General features: G+C 38.3%; 1 protein-coding gene across 2 annotated transcripts; it reads left to right on the plus strand.

Moving 5' to 3' along the window:
• Positions 1-2,076: 2,076 nt before the first annotated feature.
• LOC147820876 (ankyrin repeat domain-containing protein 26-like) lies at positions 2,077-24,692 on the plus strand. Of its 2 annotated transcripts, none has more exons than XM_087203149.1 (8): positions 2,077-2,483; positions 2,867-2,960; positions 6,034-6,146; positions 7,668-7,791; positions 14,220-14,510; positions 15,799-16,013; positions 18,146-18,384; positions 24,400-24,692. In XM_087203149.1, exons 1-7 carry the CDS (start codon positions 2,317-2,319, stop codon positions 18,339-18,341), a joined length of 1,200 nt encoding a protein of 399 aa, XP_087059275.1. In that variant the 5' UTR covers positions 2,077-2,316; the 3' UTR covers positions 18,342-18,384; positions 24,400-24,692. The 2 variants fall into 2 exon arrangements, with proteins under 2 accessions (XP_087059275.1, XP_087059274.1); XM_087203148.1 differs by lacking the exon at positions 24,400-24,692 and adding an exon at positions 19,633-22,797 and having other exon boundaries at positions 2,078-2,483.
• Positions 24,693-26,397: the final 1,705 nt, after the last annotated feature.

A 26,397-nucleotide genomic window follows, 5' to 3' on the forward strand; every position in this document is an offset into this window, starting at 1 on the left:
TTTTTGTTTTTTGGAGAAATAATCTGGCCTAAGTATAAATTAATTGACTTAAGGAGAGAATAATGTCTTGATATTCATGTCATCACCTGTCCTTGACTAAATTGAAAATATTTTTTCCTTAGCAGTTACTAGGAAAAAAATTAAGATTGGCCATGGTGGTGCATGCCTGTAATCTCAGCACTCAGGAGGCTGAGGCAAGAGGATCACCATTTGGGGCCAGCCTGGGCTACATAGTGAGTTCAAGGCCAGGCTGAACTACAAGCAAGACCTTGTCCAAAAAGAATAATTATTATTTTACACTATAACCAATCATTTGTTATTATGGTTTATATTATAAAGATATTTTAAGAAATATAAAATTGAAGCACTTTATCTAATAGAGGACAATTTTCTATCAAATGTTCATATTTTTCTCACCATAGAAAAGAAATGCCTTTCTTCATTATATAGCTATACCTGGGATTTATAGACCATGCATTTGACAAACTGAAAAGCTCTGTTATGTACCCACACCACACACACCTTCATTTGCTCATCAGAGTGCTTGCAAAAGGAGCCCAGCACTTACTGGAAAGGAATTGATTTGGGACCTTTGTGTAGCAAAAAGGTCCAGTAGCTTCAGCTCCGCGGCTTTCGTGCCCTCTTGTGGTCGAGTCACATACGTAATACTCAATCCAGGAAGCACTCTCTGTGTGATCATTGCCCACTGAGTGGTGCTGAGAGAAAATAAACTGTAAGTTGTTACAGTAAGATACCGTTGGCTACTTGAATTAATCAGTGGGTCTCATTGATTAACCAATGGGGTGTGTTTTGGGCCCCATGCGCTGTTTATTGCTGCCTTCTTTGTGAATAATGGCCAGTTGAGTTTGTAAAGACCTCTTCCATTGCTGCCATCAGATTTTGCTTTCTCTAGCCTGAAGTCAGCTCAGGAGGCACCAGGGAGCAGCACAGTGAGTGTCTCCCTCCTTCCCTCCTCCAAACCCCCTGGACCTTGCTGGCCACAGCCTCACCCAGAGCCCTGGTGCATCCTGAAAACTTCTGTATTTGCTCTTTACTGCTTCACCTTTTTAAAAACAATTTTTTCTGGCACTGGAGACTGAACCGTGGGCCTTCCACTGAGCTACAACCCGGGCTGTTTTTATGTTTTATTCTGAGACAGGATCTTGCTAAATTGCCCAGGCTGGGCTTACATTTGCTATCCTCATGCCTCAGCCTCCCTGAGTGCTGGGATTATAGACATTCGCCACTACACCTGGCCTAATTTGTTTCTTGTTGATTTTTGAGATAGGATCTCACTCTATATCCCAGGCTGACCTTGAATTTACTATGTCACCCCCGGGTAGCCTCAAGCTTAGAGCAATCCGCCTCAGCCTCCTGAGTGCTAGGATCCCAAGTGTGTGACAAAAAGCCCAGCTCCTGTTTTAAATTTTGAGACATGATCTCACTAAATTACCAAGGCTGGGTGGGACCTAGGCAATCTTCTGCCTCAGCTTCCCTAAAATATCAAATGTTATTAAAACATAAAACACAGTAATATCTAATGGCAAAGATTTTATATAGCTCACTGTGTGTCACATATTCTTCTAAGGTCTTTATGTATATTCCATCAGTTAATTTTTCCAGCAGTCTATTGAGCTGTAGATGCTGTAGTTATCTCCCAATTCATAGACGAAGAAAACAAGACAAAGTTCATCTTCTTACAATCCCACTGCTGGTAACTGGTGGAGCTGGGACTCAGGCCCAGGCATTCTCACTTTTGTGTAGATACTTTTTCTCAAACAGTTTCAGGAGCCATCTAGATGTTACTGAATTGTAATGCTCATTTCAGCATCCCTGGCATACCTCTTGTCAGTCATGTGTAAGAATTTTTCAACTCATGGTTGATGAATCGTACTTGGAATACAAAAATACAAAAGTACAGTATAATGTTTGTAATATAAAAATACAACTAAAAGGACAGCATGAGTAAAGGAATTTCCTCTTTTTCCCCATTTTACCAAGTTTTTTTGTTTTTGGGTTTTTTCCTGCAACACGGGGATCTCCCTGAATTGCCAAGGCTGGTCTGGAGACTCACCTTCCCAAGTAGCTGGGACTACAGGCACATAGTACTGTGCCAGCCTTCCGGTTTTGTCAGTTTGAGTACCCGATGACAGCTAAAATCAGGAATAGTGTGTTTCAGACCTAGAGCAGGGATCAATACACTTTTCTGTAAAGGGCCAGATAGTGTTATGTTGAGCTCTGTGGGCCAGAGGATCCTTGCTTCAACAATTCAGTTAACTCTTAGTAGCAGCACAGAGGTAACTATGAACAGTACGGATGTGGAGCACTGTGGCTGTGTTCCAGTACAACTGTAGCGTGAAAACTGGTGGTGGGCAGGTTATTAGTAAAGTTTTTTGTTTTGTTTTGTTTTTTCAGTTGGAAGAAGAGAATCGATACACAGAGACTGTGCAGGGTGCTGAGAAGATGCAAGAACACCTGCAAAAGTATGATTTAAAGCACTATACAAATAACTTGAGCATTTGTAAAGCAAATGAACAATATCGTTTGAGAAATATGTCAGATAATCAGTAAATCTCCATCAAGCTGTGTGAAATTCTACCTGTGATAAAGTTTCTTGAAATGAGAAATTTAGGTCTGTGGATATAGTGCAATAGTAAGAGCATGTGCTTTACATATGAGGCTCTGGGCTCCATCACAACACTGCAGAAGAAGAATTATCCACGACCACAGCTAGAACCATGATAATTACCAAATCATCTACTTTTTCCAATTTTTGAGATTGTGTATATTTTTTCAAATGTTCAAAAATTATGTGATTTTTAAAAATAGGTCCATGAAAATAATTATTTTTCTATAAATATTTTAGACTTCAACTTGAAAATTCCAGGCTGAAAAGTAAAGTCAAAAAGCAAGCATGGAAAATTGAACACCTTCAGAAAAACTTGTTCAGTGCAAATTGGGTAAGTCAGTCTCTTCTGCATTTCTATCATAGTGAAAAGGGATTTTTATTCTCTAATAGTATATAGGAATATGTTAGGCAATAAGAAAAATCTCATTGATAAAAATATCTGTCATAATCATATTGATACTACTTGCTCTACTTGTAGTGAAGTCCTCTTTATAGAAGGTAGTTGAATTTATACAATTACTTTGGCAGTAATATTTTAATAAGAAAGATTGTGATAGTCTAAAATCAATATTTTATATATACCACATTTTGTTTATCCATTATCCATCGATGGACCTGAAAGTTATTTCTACATTTTGTTGGAAATAATGCTTCTCTGGACATTGATATATAATTACATATTTGGAATACTAGCTAATATTTTATAATAACTTTTAAAATTTCAGGATATTTACTTATGTAATCTAGAATTTTGAATTTCTCTTGGAATCAAAGCTTTTCCATGAGATTTTGAGTATAAATTACTTGTAATTTATATCCTTATCAAGAATAGATACTAGGTCATTAGGCAATCATTTTTTCCCAGAGAAACATTTATTTCTCTTCGACTGTAAGAAGAGGAAAAAGATGGCAGTAAAAAAGTACAAATGGCTGTTTATCTTACAGAGTTAACTAGCACTCCTAGCATTGTGGTTTCAGATTTTTTTCCAGCCATTTATGCTTACCATACTCAAAGATGTAACAGTCCAGAAGATTGATGTACAAGTCTGGTGACAGTTTGCTGAGGTATAATGAAAACCATGTAACTGCTGAGCAAGCACTGCAGAGTCTCCTGTTGTTCATGCTCTGCCATTGGGAATTAGGGTCACAGAATGCACTGTGTGTGGGGAATTGGAGCTGTGAGCCAGCTCCTTCCACCAACTGATTTCTTTTTTTTTTTGTACCAGGGATCAAACTGGGGTCCTTGCACTTGCACAGCAGGTGGCAAAACCACTAAGCAAAATCCCCAGCCTACTACTAATTTCTTAACATCAGAGCAACTTATTCCACACAGCTCCATTACAAAGATACATGTTATGGCTTGTGTCTAGTTGTCCCCTAAAGCCTCATGTGGTCATGGGTGGGGCTTTTTCAGAGGTGGCTGAATCTAGTGTGTGATGCTGGGATTAAGGGTGTGTGATTACTAAATTGGTCCACTGATTGATTTGCGTAGTCCTGGGATCAAGGACATGATGCCAGGATTAAGGGTGTGAGTGCTACCCATCCCAAAGGTTAGGTAGCCTGGACAAGATAGAAGGGATAGAAAGAGGCTTGTCACTTGTTGCTTATTCGCTGCTGCTTGTCTTCTCTCTGAGATGTCTCTCTGCCATGCCACCCTGCCTCGGAGCCAGCCAACTATGAACTGAAACTTCTACAAACTGTGAGCTAAATGAACCTTTCCCCCCTTAACTTGCGGGTGTTGGGTATTTTGTCTCAGCAACAAGAAAAGCAAACTAAGACACGTAATCAGGGGCACCAGAGTGTTCTGAGTATTGTTTCTCTGAAGAAACATGGAGAACTAATTTTTTCTAGATTTCACATAAATTAGTCCTGCTTTATTGCTATACTTTTCATATACATAACATAACAATATAATGTTTTATTTTCTTTCTTTTTTTTTTTTGGTACTGGGGCATCGAACTTGGGTCGTTGCACTTGCGCAGCAGGTGGTGAAACCACTGAGCTAAATCCCCGGCCCATAACAATATAATGATAAAGAGTCTTCTGTGAATTAAAATGCCAGGAGACATACTCTTACATTAAGCATCATGCACAAATGTATTCAGGTGTTGAAAAATGGGTAATAGCACAGTATAGAACAGGAAAGTATTGGAAAGAAAACAATGGGAAACATTCTGACCCCAGTGAAAAAAGTAGCATTATAAAAGAAAAGAAGATAAATTATGCTGGTCAGTATTCTAAGGGTAAATGCCCCCTCCCCAAGATTAGAAAATGAATAAATTCAAAGTAACACCAATGTGACTCAATATGCAATGTGTAGGATTCTCCTCAGAAGTAATTCATACCGAATAATGGCTGGTGAGGCTTCTTCTATGAGAAGTGAACTGAAAGGAAAAAGTAAAAGTATAAATGACCCCTGAACAGAGGTCAGGGATGGTAATGGGGATGAGGTAATCAGAGTCAAAGGGTCTGATTTAAGGGCCTCTGAGAATTTGAAATGAAATGGGGACAAGACTGAGCTACTGCCTTTGGGAGAGCAGTGGGGCTAGAGGAGCAGAGAGGAGGTGTGGACACTGTGAGCAGAGGCTGCCAAGCAGTTGGCCGGTTAAGAGTGCTATTAAAATAAAAGTCCTTGATGGACCCTCACATTACTTTATTGGAATTACAGCAGGAAAAGTAGGTTTTAATGTACAAGAAGTGATAAAAACACTAAATTTGTAGGTGAGACCATGTGTCAAGGGAATATTAGAGGCCAGTGGAGCAGGAGAAACAAGATGATAGCCACAAGAATCATTCAAAAGTTAGATTTCTGTACATTACAAAGAAGACTTAAACTTTAAGGAAAAATGTTTAATAGGAAAGAAAGAATAAGAAGAGGGAAGAAGAAGGGGGAGGGAACGGGGGGAGGATGGGGGGAGGGGGGGAGGAGGAGGAGGAGGAGGAGATAAATTCCTGAGAGACTGCTTATGGAGAATTAGTATCTTTCTCTTCCCAAAGTCAGGTGGTTCAAAAATACAATGAAATCAGGTATATATTTTCCAAAACTTGTCTTGATAAAATATGGTTTAAATAAATCTGGGAAACTTAAGTTATTGATGGAAAGACTTCTAGGGTATCTTTAGAAACTAAAATGGAAATATAACCATTCTTTTTTAATTTTTTCCTCAACATTTATGTGTAAAACTTTTAACAAATTTTGGCAGTACAAATTTCCGAAAAGGAATTATGAAGCTACAAGTTAATTTGAGCTATGTTAAGAGAAGTAATTATTTTTGAAGTCTGTACTTATTGGTGTCAGGTTTATACAATGCATTAAAACATTCATGAACTCATGAGAAGTCATATTTTTAAGAAAGACGAGTGAATGTCTAGATTAAAAAATAATTTTAAATTGGTTTTCAAAGTCTGAAGGTGATAAAGAACAATTAAAGAAACTTACTGAGCTAACGGAATATCTGAAATATACCTTGGATGAAGAAAAGAAGAAAAATGCTGAATTTCAAAAAGAGCTAACTGGGTAAGATTTTTTTATGTCAAGTCTTATCAACTATTCATTAAATGATTTCACTGCTAAAGCTAAAGACAGCCTATATCATCTTTAACAACACTAAAATTAATCTTGATTTATCTTGTATTTCTTTGTACTTCTTTCTTTTTTTAGTTATAAAACCTATCACAGAATTACACTTTGGTACTTCCATGTGTGCATGAGGTGTACGTGTTATTAACCTTCTGTTTGCTTAGTGTGTGTGTGTGCGTGTGCACGTGTGTGTGTATCTTTACACATATATACTACATAAATAATGTACAGTCATCTCTCGATGTATTCAGGTTATTGGTTCCAGGACCCCCTCAGATGCCAAACTCCATGGACACTCAAGTCTCTTTCATATCGTGGTGTAGTATTTGCACATAACCTACGCAACCCTCCCATACACTTTATATCATCTCTAGATTACTGACAATACCTAATATAATGTAAATGTTATATAAATCATTGTTATATCATTCAGGGAGTAAGGACAAAAAAAATCAGTATGTGTTCAGTACAGATGCAGTTTTTATCTGAGTATTTTCAGTCCACTATTGATTAACCTACAGATAGAAAGCAGTGACTGTATATATGGCTCATACACACAAAATGTACATATGACTTGCAGATGCAAATGTTTCTACCACCAGATGAAGAAAATGGAATGCTTTCCAGTGTCTTGAAGTCCCCAACATGGCTGCTTTTCTGTTTATTTGTGGACAACTTGAGTTTGTTATGAATCTAATCACTATTTTTCTCTCCTTTAACTGTCTGTCTTTACATTGTTTTGCATCTCTTGCATTTTGTGAACATTGTGGTAAGAAAGGCTGAAACGTCTTATTTAAACAACCTTTTAGGTTATCCATTATTTCTCTGTTGATTTCCCTTCCCCTAAACTCTGCCTCTTTTCTTTACCTCTCCAACTCAGATTTCAAAGATGCTATTTCCTCTGTTTTCTACTTTGAATGATCTCTTTGATGTTTTGTTTTGTTTCCTTTTCTTTCCCTTTTGGTCTGGGATTGAACATATGTCCTTGCACATGCTGAACACATGCTCTATCACTGAGCTACACCTCCAGTCCACCTCCAGATTTTTGTGCCCGCTTTCTTTACTTGTTCACCATGGTTAAAAGGTGTCAAAGTATATTTTCTTTATCTTTTTAAGCATTCCTATATCAGTATATTTTATATATTTTTTTCCACCTTGCTTACTCGGCTTTAGCTAACAATAATAAGTTCATTTTTATGTTAATATACCAAAGTGGATATTAATTTTAGAATCCTGTATATGGTTACAGTGTTAGCTCTTTACGTGCCACACATATATCATAAACTTTGTGCATATATTCTTCTAAGATTATAATTGCATGAGAATGCTTTCAAATAATGTTAGCTAGAAACAAATGAAAGAATCGTAATTTCTAGATTTGCTTCTTTTTCGATAGAACATAGTATCTGTTTAAAGAATTAACACTCTCTCAAAACTTCACTTTGTACATTCTTGCAGATTTAAGAACCTTTTAAAAATGACAAAAACAGAGTTAAATGAGCAGGAAAATGGAGACTTCCATTTTCATGGAGATTTAAAATCCAATGAATTGGATATTCCAATTAGCATCCTAATACACAAGGTAATTTTTCATTAGTTTGGGGAAGAAAAACTACTTAGTTTGGGGAACTATAAATCTCTCAGTGTGTTGAGCAGTAAAATGAAGGTATTTTTGGGTTTTTTTTTTTACTTTATAGACTTAATATCAATGAAAAATGTAATGGCTTTCTCTTAAAAAGGCATACTGCTGTCTTAAGCCCTGGCTGATGATATAAAGCCAACCTATACACCATTATATGACCCCAAATCATGTGTACCAAATGAATCTGGGAGGGAAGGTTACATATTTATTGAAACACTATTGACATACCTTGAAATTCAGACATTTAAAGTATGTGGTTTGGTGGCTTTTGGTATACTCACCGAGTTAGCAATCATCACCACTGTTTTGGAACATTCTTCCACCCTAAAAGGAAAACTCATACCCTTTAGCCATCACCTTCCCTGCTCAGCCTCAGAGAACCACTGATGTACTTTGAGATTTGCTTCTTCGGGACATTTTGTATCAGAGTCCTCATACGATATGTGCTCTGGCTTCTTTTTGGACTGTCTTCTTTCATTTAGCATGTTTTCAAGATTTATCCGTGTTGTAGCAGGTATCAGTACTTAATTTCCTCTTCTAAGTAATATCCTCTTAATGGATTTTTAATTCATCACTTGATGGACTTTTGGAATAGTTTCCATTTTGACAGTTATTAATGCTGCTATGGATATACATGTACAAGTTTTTGTGTTTGCCTGTTTTCATTTCTCTTGGCTTATGAGTGGAATTGCTGAATCATGTGATAACTCTGTGGTTAACCTTTTGAGAAACTAGCAGTACCAGTCTGTTTTCCAGACTTGTATGAGAGCATATGAGCATTGTATGAGAGTTGCTGTTTCTCTTCATCCTTGCCACACACAGTCCTTCTTTTTGATGGAAAAAAGATTCCATTCTAGTGAAGTGATGTCTCATTGTGGTTTTCACTTGCATTTTCCTGGTGACTAAGGGGATGGTGTGGAGCACATGTGTTTTCACAAGCTGATTGGCCGTTCACACATCTTCGTCGGAGAAATGTCTATTTAAATTCTTTCTCCATTTTTAAATTGAGTAGTCTTTTCTATTTTAAAATTATGAGTCCTTTATATATCCTAGGCATAAATCCCTTACCAGATACATGATTTTCACACATTTTTTGCCACTCAGTAGCCTACCTTTTCACTTTCTTGGTGTGGTATGTTTTCAAGCATATTTACTTTTTTTTTTTTTTTGGCACCAGGGATCGAACTCGGGTCCTTGCACTTTCGAGGCAGGTGGTGGAACCACTGGGCTAAATCCCCAGCCCTGCATATTTACTTTTGACAAAGTCTAGTTAATCGTTTTTTTTCTCCTGATGTCATATCTGGAAAACTGTTCTCAAATCTAGTCAGACTGGTTTTCTCAGCCTGCTTCCTAAATGTAGAACTTCAACATCCAAAGACCTCTTTCATGTTTGCTGTTTTGTCTTAGTTCAAGCTGGTGAGCAGTGCTTCTGCTACTACATTTTCTTGACAATTTTATATTTTCTGTGAATTTTATTGGATTCATGCCCTGTGAGAAGTTACTTTTCCAAATCTTTTTGACTTAAGCTGTCTATCTTAGGCTTCCTGTGAAACTGTACTAAGGTGATTCCATTAAGATTTTTGCATTTGAGGGCACAGCCTTAAGTCTTTCTGAAATCTTACCAAAAGCTTTTGTAGTCATAGCCTTGGCTTCATCTTCTTTCTTTCTTTCTTTCTTTCTTTCTTTCTTTCTTTCTTTCTTTCTTTCTTCCTTTCTTCCTTTCTTCCTTTCTTCCTTTCTTCCTTTCTTCCTTTCTTCCTTCCTTTCTTTCTTCCTTTCTTCCTTTCTTTCTTCCTTTCTTTTTTCTTTTTTTTTAGCCTTGGCTTTGTCTTCAGACCATGTGTTCCCAGCAGCACCCTGGATTTGATCTGATCCCAAAAGCCATTTGTTTTAGCATTATTTGGCAGTGTTATATATTAATGTTACTTTGCAAAAATTTTAGCATTCTTTGACATGTCCAGAGGCTACAAATGAGAAGCAGATATTTGAACCCAGTAAATCCTGGTTTTCAGCAAGTCTCACTTTAGCTCATCTTTCAGCAGTTTTTCTTTCAGCTGCTTGCTATGTAGCCAGAGTCCTCTTTCTTCAGGTATCAGTATCATTTCCTTCACTGGCCTCAAAGTTCTTCCTCTCAGCCTCTTTGAGGGCCACCCCTCTTCCAATAACAGTCGCTTTGGAGCCCTTTGAGTTTGCTTCCTTTTCTAGGTCCTTTCTGCTTCCACTTATGTCCAATCCAGGGACATTCTAGAATGTAATTCCAATTGACATAAAACCTTTGCAATTCAGGAAAAGGCTTATAACTAAAATCCATACATACCATAGTCATTAATTAAAGTCATATTTTCAACATCTTACTCTGTTAGCATTGATTGGTTGTACTACTAAGAGATAGCTCAGAGTCATTTTAAGAAGGACAGAAATGAAACAATCCTAGGAAAATAAAGAGTCCAAGATCAAGTGCACGTTTTGTGACAAAGAATAATGAGTGTAGAGAATATATTTGTGGAGCGAAGCTCAGCCATTCCCAGCACCCGGAAGGAAGCTCCCCCGCCTCCATCCCAGGCTCCTAGGGCAGTGAAGCTCAGCCAGTCCCAGCACCTGGAAGGAAGCTCCCCTGCCGCCACCCCAACCTCCTAGGGGAGAGAAGCTCAGCCGGTCCCAGTATTCGGAAGGAAGCTCCCCCACTGCCATCCCAAGCTCCTAGGGCAGAGAAGGTGAGCCGTGTGGCCGCCAGAAGCACCCCACTCCCGGGGGAATGAGAAGACACATAATCCTCCAAAACAGACTTCCAGATCACCTACAGCAACCCCAAAGGGAAAAGAGATGGAACACTCTGATACTCAACCACCTGGACTCTCTGAACTGGCAACAAAAGGGGATCTGGGAAAAATGAAATCAGAAATAATTACTCAGATAACAGCAAAGATTTTGCTCATGGTCCAAGACATGATTAATACATCTAGAGAGGACACAGAGAAAACAATATAGGATCTGAGGAACATGATGGAATCCCAACATAGGAAACAAATGGAATCCATAAAACAGATACAAACAAATTTCCAAGAGATTAAAAACTCCATCGAAAGTCTGTGCAGCAGAATGAGCCAATGTGAGGATAGAATTTCACATATAGAAGATAAGATTGCAATTAGTGAGGAGGACAAGAAAAATGGCTTTAAAATTGTAAGGGAAGATGAGAAATCAATCCAGCAGCTGCTAGATGATGCAAAGAAGAATAACATAAGGCTGATTGGAGTCAATGAAGAAAGAGGAGAGAGTGCAGATGACATAAAAAAACTCTTCACAGAAGTGATGGCAGAAAACTTCCCAAGGAGGGGAAAAGAACTTGACATACAGATAAGTGAGGCATATACGACTCCAGCTAGTCTTGATCAAAAAAAATCTACACATAGGCATATAATAGTTAGGATTCCAGAAATCCAACAGAAGAATAAAATTCTACAAGCAGTGAGAGAAAAGAAACAAATCACACACAAAGGAAAGCCCATCAGAATCACAGCAGACTTCTCAATGCAAACCCTCAAGGCCAGAAGAGCTTGGAGTGATGTATTTCAAGCCCTAAAGGAAAACAGCCTCCAACCCAGATTGATGTACCCTGCAAAACTATCTTTCAAAATTGATAGAGAAATAAGATACTTTGATGATAAATAGCACCTCAGGAACATCATGAATACCAAACCGGCACTCCAAAAAACTTTAGACAATACCCTAGGAAAAGACAATGAGGATCACAACCCCAGGAAGCCCAGCAGAATGAATCCACTGGGTGTGACAAATTAAATGCAAAGGGGGAGAATCCAACAAAAAGAAAAAGTCATGACAAGGCTTTTAAAGCTTTTGACTTCATGTCCCTAAAGACTGTATAATTCAATCTTATTATTGTACTGATGAGTATTTTTCTGATTCTAGAATTGCACACCATTCCTTGTGCTATACTGGCTATTTATCATCCTCTTATGTCTACATTTTAATTGGGTTGTCTATTAATGAGCTCTGAGAATTCTTTACATATTCTGCTCATAGGTTATATGCGTTGTAAATATGGTCTGTTTAAGGACTACTTTTCATTTTAATGATGTCATTTAAAGTTCTAAATTTTGGTGGAATCTCATTTATCTTTTTTTTTTCTTTTATACATCATGATCCTAGGTAGTTCTTGCCTACCCTGAATTCATAAATATTTTCCCTTATAATTTCTTCTTAAAGTTTTTTACTTTTAGACTTTCTTATTTAGGTTCATAGATCCCTTCAAGTTATTTTCCATGTATGGGAAAAAAAGGGTTGAGGTTAACTTTTTATATATGGATACCAGGTGTTCTAGTGCCATTTGCTGAAGACACTATCTCTTCCTGGGCTCTTGAATCGAGTTTATATTCTATAAAATGCTAATGTTAAATAATCTTTCAAAACTCAGTGGACCATATATGTGTGGTTCTATTTCTAGATTCTCTGTTTTATTCCAGTGATCTGTATGTCTTTCCTTACACCAACACTGCCTTGATTACTGTAGCTTTAGAAGAAGTCTTAAAATTGGGTGCTAAATGCCTTCCAACACTGTTTTTTGTTTTTGTTTTTAACTTTTCTAGGTCCTTTGTACTCCTACATAACTTTAAACTTTCAATATCCAGTTCTTCATTTATAGCAAGTATACACAGACCTGAATTTTTATATATACCTTGTGTTTTCTAATCCTGCTAAATTCAAGTACAAGTCCTAGGGGCTCCTAGAGATTTCTTAGTATTTTCTCTGTAGATGATCATGTCATCTACATAAAAAGATTTTGCTTCTGCCGTGCCAATCCTATCCTAGTTGTGTCATTTTATTGCCAGACTATTTTGGTTTAGACCTATGTTTCAAAGTCTAATGGACAGATGAAGAGTAGGCATATATGCCCTTGTTCCCCACTTGAGGGAGAAAGCATTGTATCGTCTCCATTCATAGAAGGAGTTTTTGTTGGAAGTATGGAGTACATGTCTTTGATCTGTTGAGAAGGTTCTGTTCTACTCCTAGTCTCCTGATGGCTTTTACCATGACCAGCTGTAGAATTTAGTCCAATACTCTTTCTCCAACTAGTGACAGGATCATATGGCTTTCTCCTTTCCTCTGTTAAAACGATGACTTTTGGGGGTGGATTTTCCAATGCTGAACCAACACTGCCATCCCTATAATAAAACCACTTTCTACATACTGCCAGATCTGACTTCTAAGAGTTTGTTTTGTTAAACAAATTTCTATCTGTGTTCATACTTTTTTCTTCTATTATCTTTATCCAGTTTTAGGATTAGCACAATGTTGAGTTCCTAAAATGAGGGGAGAAGTGTTCCTTCTTTTTCCTGCTTTAAATGTTTGATATAATTTATCAGTTAAAATGTTTATGAGCCTGCTGTTGTCATATAGGTAGGTTTTCAAGCTAGGAATATACTTTCTTTAATAGGTGCTATTCAAATTTTATATTTCCTCCTGAGTTAGTTTCATTAATTTGTCTTCTAAGTTACTTCTTAGACGTTGTCAAATTTATTTCCAAAACGATTTTTGTAATATGCTTTCTATATCCTTTCAAATTCTGTAAAATCTGTGGTAATGTCTCCTACATGTTAATATTGTAATTTTAAAAATGTATAACTGATATTGTGTAACAGGAAGAAAAGGTCTAAAAGAGCAGGGTAATTGGGAGGGGTAGGGGAAGGGAAAAAAGGGAAAGGAAAAAATATGAGAAGAGGAAAAAAATGGAAACAAGGTCTTTGCAAATAGGGAAGGGTGGAGGGGTTGAAGGGAGGGCAAGGGAAGGGGAAAAAAAATGAGAACCAAGAGACTTATGTAATGGTACAATATCCCAGTGATGACTGTAACTGTATTTTATACCTAAAATGTACCAATAAAGTTAATGGGGGGGGGAAGAACAGAAAAACATAACAAATCACTATTTAAACTTAAAAACATTGGAGGGGAAAAAAAAGGTATATTTTCATGCCTCCTGCTGGTTTTAACTGTTGATTTTTTGAGTAATTCAAGAGAATATTTCCTTTTTATTTTTTATTTTTTTTGGTACTGGGGATCAAACTCGGGAGCTTGCGCTTGCGAGGCAGGCAGTGGAACCCCTGAGCTAAATCCCTGGCCTCAAGGGAATATTTTCTAAGAATATAGTACAGATTATGTTTTGTGAAAAGTGAATTTATGTCAGTTTCTTTTCTTTTTTTTCTCCAGTACCGGGGATGAAACTCAAGACCTTGTGCTTGCAAGGCAGGCGGGGTGCCAGTGAGCTATTTCCCCGGCCCTCTGTCAGAAATTTTGATTCTATTTCCAGCTTACTTCCTTCATTACCAATCCGTGTTCTTTTATTCATGCAGGTTGATGATCTTGCAGCAAAACTGGAAACTGCATCATCCAGATGTCTACATCTGGATAGAAATAGTGACTTTCTCCAGCACGAGTTATTATCTATGAAAAATATACAAAAGAAGTGTGAGACACTAGAGAAGAATGAAAAGAAGCTGGAAGAAGAAGTAGTTAACCTGAGACGTCACATAGAGAAGAATGTGCTAGAACATGGCCAACTAGAACAGTATAAGCAGGAGATTGAAGAAAGAGCCAGGCGGGAATTAGTCGAAAAATTATCACAAGTCAATCTGTTTTTACAGGTTAATTTATTTATCTTTAATGTGCTGAAATAATTTCATGAAAATTATATTTTGAATGTTTACATTGTATGTATTTCTTCCCCTTCCCTTATAACTTTTGTCTTGTGAATTTTTTAGAAGGAAGATGACATCTTGTGTCTTCCATTAAATATTTCCATTTCATTATAACTAACTTGATCTCTCAGAATAATGGTATTTATTAAAGAATCATTTGATTTTTGAAGACTAATGGACATGAAACTGTTAAAAGCAGAGAAAAACGTGGTTTGACAGTTATACAGTACTCTTAAATTGTCACCTTGTTCAGTTTTTAAGTTTTTGAATTGTTTCTATTCTTTGATCAGATTACATGAATATTAAAAATGATTCTAGGCTAAGGAAGGAGCTCAGCGGTAGAGTGCTTTCCTTGCACTGGGTTGGATCCCTTGCACCACGAAGAAAAAAAGATTCACAATTTTTATAATTCAGATTTAATGCAGTTAATAGTGATGGTAAATCCAGCATCTTTTTCACATATATCAAATTTCTTTCTGAATCATTGCCTCAAAACTAAAGGAAATAAATACAAAATAACTGAGTTATGATCAAAACATACAGTGAATGTTTTAAATATTTTTAAAAATTTGGGGCTGGGGATTTAGCTCAGTGGTTCTGCTGTGTGCTTCGAAAGCAGAAGGTCTGGAGTTTGATCCCCGGTGGCAAAAAAAAAAAAAAACCCCAAATTTTATCACAATAAAAAAGACACATTGCCATGAGTCCCCCTCAGAATACTCTCCCTGATTTTGGGCATACTTGTGTCATCATTCTTGCCACTTTCTGAAGCACTTCTGGAGTCTTCTATCATGACCACCCTTAGTTGTGCTGTCATGGCTGTCTTGATGTCCTGAACAGATTCAAAATGTTTACTTTTCATGGTCATTTTGACTTTGGGAAAGAGCCTGAAGTCACATGGTGCCAGATCTGGTGGCTAAGGTAGATGAGGACACATCATAATGTTGTTGCAAGCCTGCCATTTCATTGGACAGCACTCAGCAGCAGTATTTACTGGGTTTTTAATCGCACCTTATAAAGACACTCATGAAAGAGGACTTCCAGAACTGCTTCAGAAAGGGGCAAGGATGATGGATTTAAGTGTGTCAAAAGAGAGGGGAAGGATTTTGAAGGGGATTAATAGCACTGTTTTATACTGTAATAAAATTTTTGAATTGAAACATTCACTGCATAGTTTGATCACCTTTTGTAATTGGGGTATAATTACTTTTAAAATATATCCTTTAATTTGCTTTAGAGACAAGCAGCATGTCAAGAATATGTACAGCAATTAACAGAGACTAGTAATGGTTCATTGAGAAGTCAGATGGAACTCAGAATTGCAGACCTGGAATCAGTGCTCTTTCAAATGAAGACTCAAGAAGAGTCCAATAAAATACTATTGGAAAAGTATAGGCAAAAATATCTAAAAGAATTGGCTAGAAGAAAGTCATTGTCCAGTGAACTAAACAAGTAAGTCAAAACAGAATCACAGAAAGTTTAAGCTCGTTAATTTGTCCCTTAAAGCATAATGTTTAGAGACAGGTCCATGACATTAGGATATGACAAAGGGGTGGGGGTGGTGGGAGGGGAAGGGGAAAGGGAAGAAGGGAAAGGAAAAATTATGAGAAAGAAAAAAATGGAAACAAAGTATGTAAATAAGGAAGGGTGGAGGGGGTGAAGGATGCACAGGTACTGGGGGAAAAAATAAGAACTAAGATACATCATGTACAGGTACAAGCACCCAATGATAAATGTAAATGTATTGTATACCTAAAATGTACCAATAAAAGAATTTTTTAAAAAAGAAATTGGGCCGGGGATTTAGCTCAATGGTTCCGGTGCCTGCCGTGCAAGTGCAATGTCCTGAGTTCAATCCCCGGTACCAAAAATAAACAAACAAAAACAAATTTTTAAAAAGAAATTAGGATACGAATGCCAAGTGGACAATATAACTTTGGAAAATAAAGTTAGTAAATGAACTTATCTTCAAAATGTTAGACAAAGGAAGTTTGTATTTCTTCCACCTTTTACTGGTTTTGGGGTTTTTGAGACAAGGTTTCATTTTGTAGTCCAGGCTGACCTTGAACTCATTATGTAGCCCAACTTGGCCTCCAACCCATGGCGATCCTCCTGCCTCAGCCTTTAGAGTGCTGGGATTACAAGTGTGTACCATCACGTTTGGTTACAGCATTCTTCTGTAGGTAATCTGACCTAGTCATTCAGCTATTTTTGAAGCTTTATGCTTAAGAGAGTTATGTTGTTATGACATTACATCCTGGCATTCATTTAAGTAGAATTATTACTAACTTTGGTTTTGGAAGATTACAACCTAAACCGAGAAGGTCAAGTACTACTAATACTGCTCGTCTGGGTGCATTCTGCCACTTGATAAAATAACTTCCCTTGACTTTGGTCTTTGGTGCTATCACTAGAGGCGGCCTGGAGACAAACTATGCTGCATATTTCTTCTACTCTACATAAAGTCATATTTGTGATATAGGGAAAGATTCACACAGGGACGAGCAGAAGTATAGCTCATTGGTGTGAATTAGTGTGAGAGGCGGGCGGAAGACAGAAGAGGCGGGCTCACCTGCCATGCCTCCATAGGAGTGCCCTGGTTCTTTGTGATCACTGAGCCCACGGTCTCCTCCCCTGGAGGCGGTTGCGCTGAAGTAGTTTCTCATTGCCAGGTAATGGGGCAAATATGCAGGTGGGAAAGCCACCACTTGAAAATATCTTTAAGAAATGGTTTTTAAAACCCCTAAACTGGTTAACTAAATATAAACACTTCTTTTTTTTTTAGTTTTATTTTTTCATTGTATATGTAAGAAGTACAACATAATGTTTTCCTATGTCTGTTTGTTGTAGACACACACATACATACACACACATATGTACCTTTTTTTTCTATTTTTTTATTTTGAGACAGGATCTCAGTCTCAGTCACTAAGTTAGCTGCCCAGGCTTGCCTCCAACTTGTTATCCTCCTGCCTCAGCTTCCCAGAGTGCTGGGATTATAGAGATATATATACAAAGAGAAATGGCTACTGCAGTCAAGCTAATTAACCTATCCATTATCTCTCATAGTGATCCTTTAAATACAAGTGTTTCTAGTGGCTTCCTCAGGAATCTCATAAGAAGAGCTCTTATAGGAAGTAGCAGTGTTTCCTGTGAAGCCAGCCACCACTGACAGCCATTTCTTTCTCACTTTGTTAGAATGGCTTGTTAGTTAGGAATCCCACTACAAATATATGTACTTCTTTAGAACACTTTTAATTGTCCTGTGATAGGTGCGCTGTGATACATTTTCACTGTTAAGGTGGTAAAGAAGTAAGGCACAACAGGGCAGGGCTTTGTCTGTTGCCAAGCCCCTGCCCCCCGACCCCATGTTTTTGCCACAGGATGTTCTGTTCAAGCAATGTAAATGTTTGTACTGCACTATGTTCCTGCCCAATATATCAAAACTTCTGTTCAAGCAATGTAGCTTTTTGTGCTGCAAAGCATGTAACTGTTGGTACCTAAGGTTTCAAGAATGTTCTGTACGCTCACCCATCTGTCTCAATGAGCACACTTGCTTGATATTCAGTATTTGTCTTTTGCAGTCTTCACAGGGCTAATGAGCAGCTAGAAGAGGCCAATATCAGACTTCTGGTGGAGCAACAACAAAATAGATCATTACTGAGCACTGTTAGTACAAGACCTGTCCTAGAATCTCCTTGTGTTAGAAATCTTCATCATAGTTTAGTGGTCCAGAGAAGTTTTCTTCCCAGGGAAGAAACTTCCTGGTTCCTCCATTAAACCCACAGCCTTCAAACAACAGCATGGAGAGCTACTGACCAAGGTTAGTGATAGTATCATCTTTCCTTCGTATCTCAGATTTCTGTCTTAATTCTTGTTGATAATTTGGTGAAATACTGGGCAGGGGAAGTAGCTCAGTGGTAGAGCACTGGGCTAGCATGCATGAGGCCCTGGGTTTGATGCCAGGGGGAGAGGTTAATCTGATGAAATACTGTGTTTAGTTAGTTGACTTACACATGTTAAGTAAAGATCACACTAATATGAGTTACTATAAAGAAAGGAAACAAATTCACAATTTTTTTAAAAAGTCCCTGTAGCTCTCATTTTTCAAGAGATACTCGTTAACCTTATTCAAAAAATGTAACTGACCTAGATGTGGTACTTAAATATTTCAGCATAGAAATAATTGGTCTGATGGATGAGCATTGAAAGGAGAGTCAGAAGACCTGGGGAATTCCTGTGACTTCCTTATACGTATTTTTAACTTCTCCTGTTCAGAATTGTGCCAACTGCATGAATTCGTTGATGTATGTAGACGTATGTAGTACAGTGCCTAGATTCAGCATATTTCAAGTCAAGGAGGAAGAAAACATGTATATAAGGGTTATATCATCATCTTTCTTGTTGTGACTGCAGTGAGGTAGCAGAAAATGACCTCCCTCCATCTGTACTCAGAACATAGGTCAGATAGATCCAGATCCATCATAAGCTTTGTTGCTAGCACATAGCTCACGGGCAGATGTGGGCATGTGAGTGCCTCACTGAGGATCACACACTTCAGCACACACTTGTCAGTGGATGAAACAAGCACCTGGCATCTGTCCCAGCAGCAGCTGCTCACCGCAGAGACAGCAGACCTGATTTCATGCAGCCAGGACGTCCCTGCAGGAGGGAGGCAGAGAGAGTCTAAGTCCATATGGTGCTTCTCCTGTTGCTTCTGCCGGGACTAAGATTGAAATTAAACCATGTCTTTGTATATCTCAAGTCATGGTGAGAGGTGGCTAGATGATGCTAGATGGTAAAGAGAAATCTGTTTTGTTTTTTGAATTTTGCTATAAATAATCCAAAACATGGATTATTCACTTGTTGAATGATTTGAGTAAACCACGTCTTATGATTTTCTCCTTCAAGTTCCCTGTTCTGTGATTTAGTGGCTACTAACAATTCATATTAATTTGCATGCTTTATCTATATTCATAACTTTAGAACTCAAGTTTGTTAGAGAGCTACTCTTAACGTCTCATGTTGAACATCATTGAGCTCCATGACAGTTTTACATATTTTCTCTAAGGTGATTTAAAAATGTATAATCTTTCCTGAATATGAGAGAAGCAACTATTCAAAACTCAGGCCCCGCGAGATGACTGCAAGCCCATTCCTGCCTGACCCGCTGGCCCTGTGACTACAGCCAAGTTATGACCTCTCTGATCCTGTGATGGCTCATGTGTCAGATTAGGGACTTTGACTTTCACTACTTTCTAAAAAAATATTTTCAAATAGAACTTTTTTAAAGAAAAAAATGTTTGCATGAAACTGTTGTACGAAGCAGAAGTAGAACTGTCTGGCTGAAGAAGGAGTGCAGGCTCTAAAGGGGGACTTGTTCTCCATTCAGCCTGCAGTGTCCTCAGGGGAACCTTAGATTCTGCCGACATAGTTTGAAAACCAGCAGCTGTGAGAGAATTCTAATAAGCTGAACGCCACGGTGCACTGTTCTGCTGTGCACAATTTTGTCACCTTATGTTTTTGGAAATGGCAAGTATAAAAGACGCTGCAGACTTGCTTCCCTCATGAAGGCTGGACTCGCTTTCTCCAGCCCTAGAAGCGCAATCCCCATCAAGAAACAAACATCACACTACAGAGAAAGGAGCATGTTTCCTTAAATATATATATTCACAAGGAGTGAATATACCTTTTGATTTAATAGTAAACATAAACATTAGCAATTTTTCAGGCTTTTTTATTTCTCCTGGCAACATTCAGTTTCCACTAACCTGTTCCTTGACACAGGTCAGAAGTCTTTGGTGACACCCCATCTAGCGGAATATGATAGTGATTAGTGAAAAAAAAAAAAAGATGGTGATTAGTGTCACCAAGACAGTTTTCATAATATGTGCTGGGCACTGTAGTAAGCCATTCTACTGGGAACAACAATTCTGAATTTATAGTAAGGGAAATGTAAGGAAACTGTAATTTAATGGGAAAGTGAGAATTAAAAGGACTTTTCTAAATTCAGCAAATTGTCAGTTTTCACTTGTGAGCCAAACCACTCCAACCTCCCACCAACAAGGACAGAGCTGGAGCCTTCTGTTCTCAAGACCTTGAGTGCGCTTTGGGGGGGGGTCACTTTCCAGAGCAGCCCTCCCTCAGGATGTCCTGAGTCTGTCCTTTTTCCCTCTAAGCTTTCTTCTCTCTTCCTGAAAATCAGTTGCCCTCAGCTATCATTTATGTTATAAAGTACTCAAGGGTCAGTGAAATGTGGCAGACAGTTAATGGAGGTGGAGGCCACTCATGGCTGGAACAGAGACAGTTTCTGCCAGATAGTCTTTAAGAGGAGAAAAAACAATGATTGTGGTTTAAATTTGCTATACCACAAGTATTTCCTATCTAGAGAGTTAAAATGTCTTCATTACAGGGCTGGGGATGTTGTCCAATGGTAGAGTCCATGTTCAGCATGTGTGAGGTCCTGCATTCAAACTCCAACACTCACACACACAGAGAAGTGTTATGACTTATGTCTTGATGTTCCCCCAAAGCCTTATGTGCTCATAGGTGGAGCTTTTCAGAGTTAGCTGTATCTGGGGTGTGTGAATATGGATTAAGAGTAGGTGATAACTGAATTAGTCCACCGATTAGTTTAGCATTTTTCTGGATGTGTATAATGGAAAGACCCACTCTGGGCCTGGGTGACACCATCCAAATGGGTTTGTAGCCTGGATGGGATATAAAGGGAAAGATGAAGGCAGGCTCACAGCCTTCTGCCTACCATGCCATGAACTGTTTCTCCTCTGTGATGCCACTGTGCGTTGGACCCAGCTGACTCTGGGTTGAAACCTCTACAAAATGAGCTACAAACTGTTCCTCCTTTAACTTTTGGGGTCAGGTATTTTGTCTCAGCAATGCAGAAAGTAAGATAAAGAAGTAAGGAAAAAGGCCAAAACGTTCTTCACAAAATTGAACAATCTTTTCAGGAAAAGATTTCATTTTTATCAAAGCCAAATTCATGTATTATGAGTTCTTGTGGATGGGATATAAAGACATAAAATCTATTATCTATAGAAAGTAAGTAAGTAGGAAAATATAATTACATGGTTAGTTTTTCAAGTCTTGTAAAAGTATGATCGACATTTTACATAGTTTAAATTAGTGGTGGTAGAGGATTCTTTTAATAAATGCTTCCACTTTCTTCTGGTATTCATTTGGTACTTTTGTAACACTTGTCTGTAATGCTGTTGCTGCAGAAATGTGACAGAAGAGAGTCTTTTGAAATATTGGGAAACCTGTCAAAGAAACTTGTCTTCACACCTAAAATTCATAAAGGCATTGGATATCACATTATCATTGCCACTACAAAGCGTTATGATGCTGTGTGTGCTAGGTTCCACCCTCCTTGGAGCATTAGTAAGAAAAAAGCTTTTATACAAAAGTTTTCAGTAAGAACATGTTAGCTGGGGAAAGTGTAAAATAGATGGGCACATTCCCCACATTTCATAAATGGAAAAGATTAATGAGTCACATGTTTCTGAAGAATTGACTTCTAACTTCTGAAAAGATAGCAAAGTTATAGTAAGAGCTGCATATTGTTTTCCCTGTTTCCATTTCTAGAAAGTGATGAAGCAAAGAGAGTTTGCAAACTGGCTCTAACCAATGTTTATCCTTTTTAAGCAGATTTCTCTGAAATATTTGTATGTATTTTATTTTTTTAAATGCCAGCTTTATTCTTTATTCTTTTATATTTTATTTAATTAAAAAGAAATTTTTTTTGGTACCGGGGATCGAACACAGGTCCTTGTGCTTGCAAGGCAGGCGGCAGGGCCACTGAGCTGAATCTCTGGCCCCTTTGTATTTTAAATCTTCTGCGAATAGATTTTTTGCATGCCATTATAACAATACCACTTTCTCCATTTCTATACTTCAGATTCTGTGCTAGAAATTAATAACAGAATGTATGTTTAATTTTTAATTATTTTAAAAGTAGGGGAAAGTAGAGTTAACTTTCAGTAAAAATCTATTAATGTGGAAAAAAGGATTAAAGTTTTATAATGGGCAGAGTTTTGCTAAGAACTATAAAATAGAGTGGGGATGTAGCTCAGTGTCGCCATGCCTGCCTGGCCATCCCAAGGTTCTAAGTTCAATCCCCGGTACTGTAGGGGAAAATAAAGAAATATAAAGCAATGCATTCAGCATAAAATAAGAGCTTTATATTTTGTTTTAATAAAACATCATCTCTATATTTAACAGACTGATTTTTTCTTTTTTGACATTTATTAGCATATTTTTTGCCATACATAATGATTACATTAATTGTAGGCAATCAGTACGTGTACATAACACATTTCAATTCTTTTTTTCCCCTTTCCCCCACCCTCTTTTATTTTTGCCAGCATCAGATTCATTTATTGATAATTTAGAAAGTTAATTACCAGACATACAGAGTAAAAAACCGACTAACCTAGGCCGAAGAAATATGTAAAACACATAAGTCAATTGTAGTAAGATACACTTTTAGATACACTGTCCTCACTGGATTACAATAACTTTTTCTCTCTCACTTTTTTCCTTTAATAGACCAAATGGCATTAGGTTTTACCCTAACGGCACTGCGTATATGTATTGTCTATTATCTAAACTTAAAACTAAGAATTTTACTTATGCAACTTTCAAGCATTCTTCAGGTTAGATCTTGTCTCTGTAAGTCTTAAAGGCCACATTTTCGAAGTGACACTATTCCCATAAAATGTCTCTTCTATACCTTAAACATTACGATAGCTTAAACATTTGATTTATGTCAGATGCGGCAAGAGTTGGACAAAAGTATAACTAGAGCAGTAAGAGCAGGTGTGTTCACAAAATTTATGAATTACATTTATATTAATTGACTTTTGAAATAAATCATAAAAAGCAAATGGCATCTCTTTCCTTTCATTGTGTAATAGAACCTCCATTCAGTGTTTTATAACACCAAATGAAAGGCGTGAAAATATAAACGTTTCCAATAAAGGATATACGTAGTCCTCATTTTGTCATGCTTCATAACTTTAAAAGTCTCAGAAAGCCTGTGTGTCTCTTTGCCCTGGCTCAGCACCCTCCCTCCTGGGTCTCCCCAGAGACTCAGCTGCAGGATGAAACTGTGCTTGAAAAACAGAGGCCTCCTCAACTTCCCTGTTTCATGGCTACAGTTTGAACTCGTCTAGGAGGAGGAGTCAGGCAGTTGCAGCTCATAAACCGTTGCTTGACAAGTTTTGTTTTAAAGCTCCTGTCATTGATTTTGTCGTTGGTTTACCTTTGGCCTTCAGGGAAATTTTAGATTCCTTAGCATGGAATAAAAGTACTCAGATCACTTGGATTCTTGTCTCCTGCCATCCACCCTCCTCTGCCCCTGGGCTCTGCCTCCCTGCTAGGCATCTCCTGTCCCCCTTCCCCCTTCCCGGTGTGCTTTCTCCTTATGCTTCAGGTGCCACCTTACATATCACTTCCACCCCAAATCCTGCACGAGTGACACAAAATACAGGTCTCTCTGTGTGTCCCAGCAGTGCCACTTTTTATCTATCACAGCATCTGTGTGGATTCCACTTGAAACCTGTTTTTCCAGGTTACAGAGTCAGTTTGGCCCCTGCATCCCAATCTTGGTCTCCCAGGACCTTAGCACATGGTCGTGTCAGCTGCATGATAATTAGTTCAGTGCGCAACTGGAGGCAAATTGTGTTTAGTAATAATTTTGTATTATACTTGTACATAGGGAATTTTCGTTATCACTGATCAAGTTCTCAATTTTTTAATAACTCAGGTTTAGTTAATATGAAGTCTTTGAGATAAAGATTGTAACTCTTTTTCTTTCTAGCTACTGCTGTACTTGAATCTGGATTCTTTAAAAGTTTCTCCCACAAGATCTGCTAATAAATTAAGCCAAGATCTAATCTCAGAAACAACACAAGAATATCTGGAGATTTTAAGAAGATATATGATCTGAAAAGATAATTTTTATTGTACTATATATATGTATATAACACATTTTAATTATTTCCCATAAGCTGCATGACATGAAAACTTTATTAAAAGAAAAAAATTTGTATCATAGATACATGATGAAAATTATATATTATTTTAAACTGTTTCTTCACATCTGTAACTTTTAAGTGATGTTTGCAAGTAAAACCCAGGGTTACTAAGTTATATGTACTCAAACTTCCTATATGCCTGCTCCCCCCCCCTCCAGTACAGGGGATTGAACTCAGGACATTGGACTTGCGAGGCAGGCACAGTTCCACTGAGCTAAATCCCTGGCCCTGCGCCAGCTATTTTAAATCCACCTGAACAACCAAGTTCTCATTAATGCATTGTTGGAGTGAAATATCACTTTAGTGATATTTTGAAAGTTGCATTTTCCCAATTCTTGTCATTCTGTATGGATGACATCAGTTTGGTATAATGATGCTATAACCACTGTCAACACTGTAACATGTTGCAAGTGCCATCAAACATATAATTTTATTATTTTTCTAACTTTAAGAACTGATTTATAGGCCCAATGTGGTGATGTACACCTATAGTCTGAGCACTTGGGAGGTTGAGGCAGGATTGCAATGAACTCAAAGTAACCCTGGGCTACATAGTGAGACTCTGTCTCAAAAATAAAAAAATCCCACCTATAATTCTTTCGGCACAGAGAAACATTTTGCCAGCTTTTCACCTTTCTGTTTGTCTTTTTCCCCCCAGAAATTAAACCCAGAGAGCACTGAGGTACATCCCCAACTCTTTCCTTTTATTTTTTGGAAACTAGGTCTTTGTAAATTGCCCAGGCTGAGCTCTAACATGCAATTCTCCTGCCTCAGCCTCTCCAGTAGCAGGGATTACAGGTATGCACCACCACACCTGGCTCTGACAACTACAATACAAGCTTCACAATCAGGAAATTAACACATTTTATCGCTTACTCCTCCTTAGTGTCTCTGAGGTTTGCTCTTTATCTGTTCTAGTAGAAGGATCCTTTCAGATCCATGGATTCCATTTAGTTACATGTCAGGTCCAGTCTGGAACATTGTTCAGCAGATGCTGGGGCCACTGTGATGGCCAGTCCATCGCAGAGAAGGCAAGGAGAGGCCCTTTTATCCCCAGCAGGAAGAATGGGGATGAGACTGTGGTGTCACCCTGTCCAGCTGGAAGACAGCAGGAGGCTGCACACAGGGCAGAGAAAAGATGTTCTCTGGGCTGCAGCTTTGTCCTTGTGCTCTGTGGTGAGGGCAGAGGCCACCTGCAGAAGACTTCCCACCCTCCCACATCCTTATGCAGGCCAAGGGCCCAGGGAGGCTGTGGATATCAGGCCCAGGCTGCTGGCTGCACTGGGCAGGAACACAGGTCACTTTCCACTCTGAGAGACTGGACACACAGAGTTGAGTGCCCACAGATGACCTCCAGTCTGGGGAACATGAGCTCCTTCCCCCAGAATGACCCTGGGTACACTGAACTCCTGTAGATTAATCCACAGGGTTTATTGCTGAATGTGCTGTTAGGAGGTAGGGCCTGGTTTGGAGATGTCCAGGGGCTGGGGTTGTGACCTGGTTTGTTTTGTCTTTGGAGAGAAGGTCTTGCTAGGTAGTTCAGACTGGTTTTGAACTCAACAGTGATCCCCCTGTGTCAGCCTCCTTTGTGCTGGGATTACACGTTGGCACCACCATACCTGGCTGGAAGGATGCATTTTTGTTTCCAGCCTCTCCATCCTTCCTCTGTTTCATGCCAGCCATGGCGTGAGCAGCTGCTTTTACCATGCCCTTCTGCCACGCCTCCTCTGCCTTGGAGTCAGATGGCCATGGGCTGAACCCACTTAAATCATGACCCAAGT

This window comes from Heterocephalus glaber, unplaced genomic scaffold (assembly GCF_053883595.1).
Source record: "Heterocephalus glaber isolate CG9 unplaced genomic scaffold, H.glaber_assembly_v1.0 deba00001788, whole genome shotgun sequence".
Taxonomy (NCBI): domain Eukaryota; kingdom Metazoa; phylum Chordata; class Mammalia; order Rodentia; family Bathyergidae; genus Heterocephalus; species Heterocephalus glaber.